The sequence below is a fragment of the Anastrepha obliqua genome, chromosome 3, assembly GCF_027943255.1.
Source record: "Anastrepha obliqua isolate idAnaObli1 chromosome 3, idAnaObli1_1.0, whole genome shotgun sequence".
NCBI lineage: Eukaryota > Metazoa > Arthropoda > Insecta > Diptera > Tephritidae > Anastrepha > Anastrepha obliqua.
The window spans coordinates 45,476,649-45,479,319 of NC_072894.1; the positions used below are offsets into that span (position 1 = coordinate 45,476,649).

Consider the following 2,671-nt stretch of genomic DNA (forward strand, 5'->3'; position numbering starts at 1 on the left):
ACTAATCGCCATTTTTTTGTTTCCGAATTTGGAAGTGACTTTTTGGGTACTAATAACAAAGGGCTATTATAAGCAGATACAGATGGTTCGACTATTTTGTCGTCAATTAGTTTTTGGACTTGTTTCTAAATTTCGTCTTTGTGACTGTGAGGATTTCTATAATTTTTAATGTATATTTCTTCATCATCCTTCAATCTCAGTTTTTGTTTATAAAAATTATTTGTGGTTATTGGTTCGGTTTCTAGTCCGAATACATCGCTGTATTGTTTACAGATTGTTGTTAGTTGATTATGAAATTGTGGTGGGAAATTCTTTGATAGCTGTTTTAGTACAGATTTCTCTCTATTCTCTGGAATTGTTTTAACTACTTCGTAGCTTGAAAGTGGTTCATATTCTAATTTATTTATGTTGATTAACTGATCTTCATTTGTTGTATTAAGCATTCTTATGAATGCATTTTGGGTTGTTGCTATGGTATTTGCTATGTAGATACCATGCAGAATTTCTTGGTTTGGAATAAATACACTGTTTTCTACTGAGTTTATTGTAATTTTTCGGATCACTTGTGATCTTGCTGGCAGAACTATGGAATTGTTGCCAGAACTGTATGTTATCGGAACATAAATTGGGTATTTTAAGTTAGTTGGTCTGATTATAAGCCAGTCTTCAGACGGCTTGACTTCTAATTGACAGTTGTATTTTTTTATGAAATCTATTCCTAGTATTCCATCACATGGAATAGCGAATTGTAAATTTACAATGTGAAAATCGTGGGGGATTATGTAATTTGTGGTTTGGATTTCAATGGAAGTAAGTCCTTTAGATTTGGTTACTTCTTGACTTATTCCCTGTATATTTATTATATGATCAGTTTGAATGTATTGAAAAACATCTGAATTTTCTTTTAATATAGATATATCTGCACCTGTGTCTATCAAGAATACTAGTTCTTTCCCTGTGTTTATATTTGTGAAGGTTACGTATATGTTTTGGCTGAGATTGATGGTATGAATTTTATTATTTACTGCTGAGTATCTAAAGGCTACTGGGAGTTTCCCGAAGCGTTTTGGGTCACCCTTACATTATTGTTACTGTTTTGGTTATAACCTCCATTTTGGTGGTTATTTCCTCTATGGTTGACTCTGTTGTTTCCTCTATTATTACCTCTATAATTATTATATTGGTAATTATTATTCTGGCCATTATTGCGGTTGTTGTTATTATAATTATTATTATTATAATAACCTCGACCATTGCCTCTACCATTGCCTCTACCGCGATAATTATTCCTGTTGTTATAATTACCACGGCCCCTTTGGGCGAGCAATATTGAATTGGGATTGCCTGTCATTTCGGTACTACATTGTATATACTTTGTGACGGCTTCATCCATTGTTTTGAAATTGCCTGCCTCGAGGATTGTTTTTAACTTTCCGTGTTCACAATTTTTAACCATTGCGTTAATGGCTTCTTTAGTGCTGAATTTGTCAGCATGTTCGGCTGATAGGCCTTCGTCAATATACGAAGCTTCCAAAAGCTTTCGTAAATTGTCAATTTCTGTCGTGAATTTTTCGGCAGTTTTCCCTTTTTGCATTGTTTTAGACAATTTGGCTTTTACTACGTCGGATGTTTCACCGACTATAGTATCTTGCAATTTTTTGATTATTGCATTAATTGTCGTTTCATTTTGGACTTTGTATAGAGTTGAGCCAACAATTTTTGACTTAATGACCTCAACAGCTATTTCTTCGAATGTGCCTTTTGTCAGATTTATTAACTTCAAAGCTGTTACAAATCTTTGTAGATGTATTTTCTGTCCATTGAATTCTGGAATGGCATTCGATATGTCCTTTATGTATGCCCTTTGGGCGTTTACATCTGTCATGATGTATTCTTCTGTGTCTGCTGAGCTTGTGCTAGAATTCAATCCTTCTTCCTGTTCTATCTCATTATCTTCTTCAGATAAAGTGATTTGTGCAGGAATTGTAAGATCTTTTAGGTCGTTTTCTTTTATATCAGTTTCTTCGTTTGACTCAGGATCTGAATCTAAATCTGTTTCAACTGAATTCTGATCTTCTTCTCCATCTAGTGTTAATGGTGAATTTAACACTGTTGGAATGAAAATATCTAGCTGATACTTTTCTTTGACGTTATATAAATTTGAACGTAATTTGATCAACAATTTTGATATTTTTGACCAGTTAGTTTTATTTATTATACGTCTATTATCATGCACTAATATTCTTGCATCATTAAATGTTTCTACAAGAATTTTCGCATGTTTATTTAAAGTATCCTTTTGTATTGACCTATTCTGGCTTACACATTTGTAAGATTTATCAAATTTTTCTTTTAGTTCACGGATATTTAGGGTTAGTTGCTCCCATTCCATGCCTGGAATTCATTATGTATATGTATATATATAAAAGTTTTTTCTTTTTGTATATATAAACACATTACCATGAGAATCGTGTGTGCTTGTATATTATTTTCAGATCTTATCAAGATCGTTAGCTTGGCTTAAGGCTCTCTTTTTTATACATTTATTATGTAGGATGTAGGCTTTGTAAATAATATATGCACACATAATAATAACGATTATCAGTAACAATATGTTTGTTATTTTCATATCAGTATTTGACGATTCTATTTTATTTATTACATTTGCAGT

At 32.2% G+C, this 2,671-nt stretch overlaps 1 protein-coding gene across 1 annotated transcript; it reads right to left on the reverse strand.

The window, feature by feature from the left end:
• Positions 1 to 1,042: 1,042 nt before the first annotated feature.
• LOC129241943 (putative uncharacterized protein DDB_G0286901) lies at positions 1,043 to 2,392 on the reverse strand. The gene has a single exon (XM_054878493.1). It carries the CDS (start codon positions 2,390 to 2,392, stop codon positions 1,043 to 1,045), a length of 1,350 nt encoding a protein of 449 aa, XP_054734468.1.
• Between the last annotated feature and the right edge of the window lie 279 nt (positions 2,393 to 2,671).

Bases quoted from the DNA above. Each gene is read 5' to 3' on its own strand.
- LOC129241943 (XM_054878493.1), bottom strand. From the start codon at position 2,392: ATGGAATGGGAGCAACTAACCCTAAATATCCGTGAACTAAAAGAAAAA.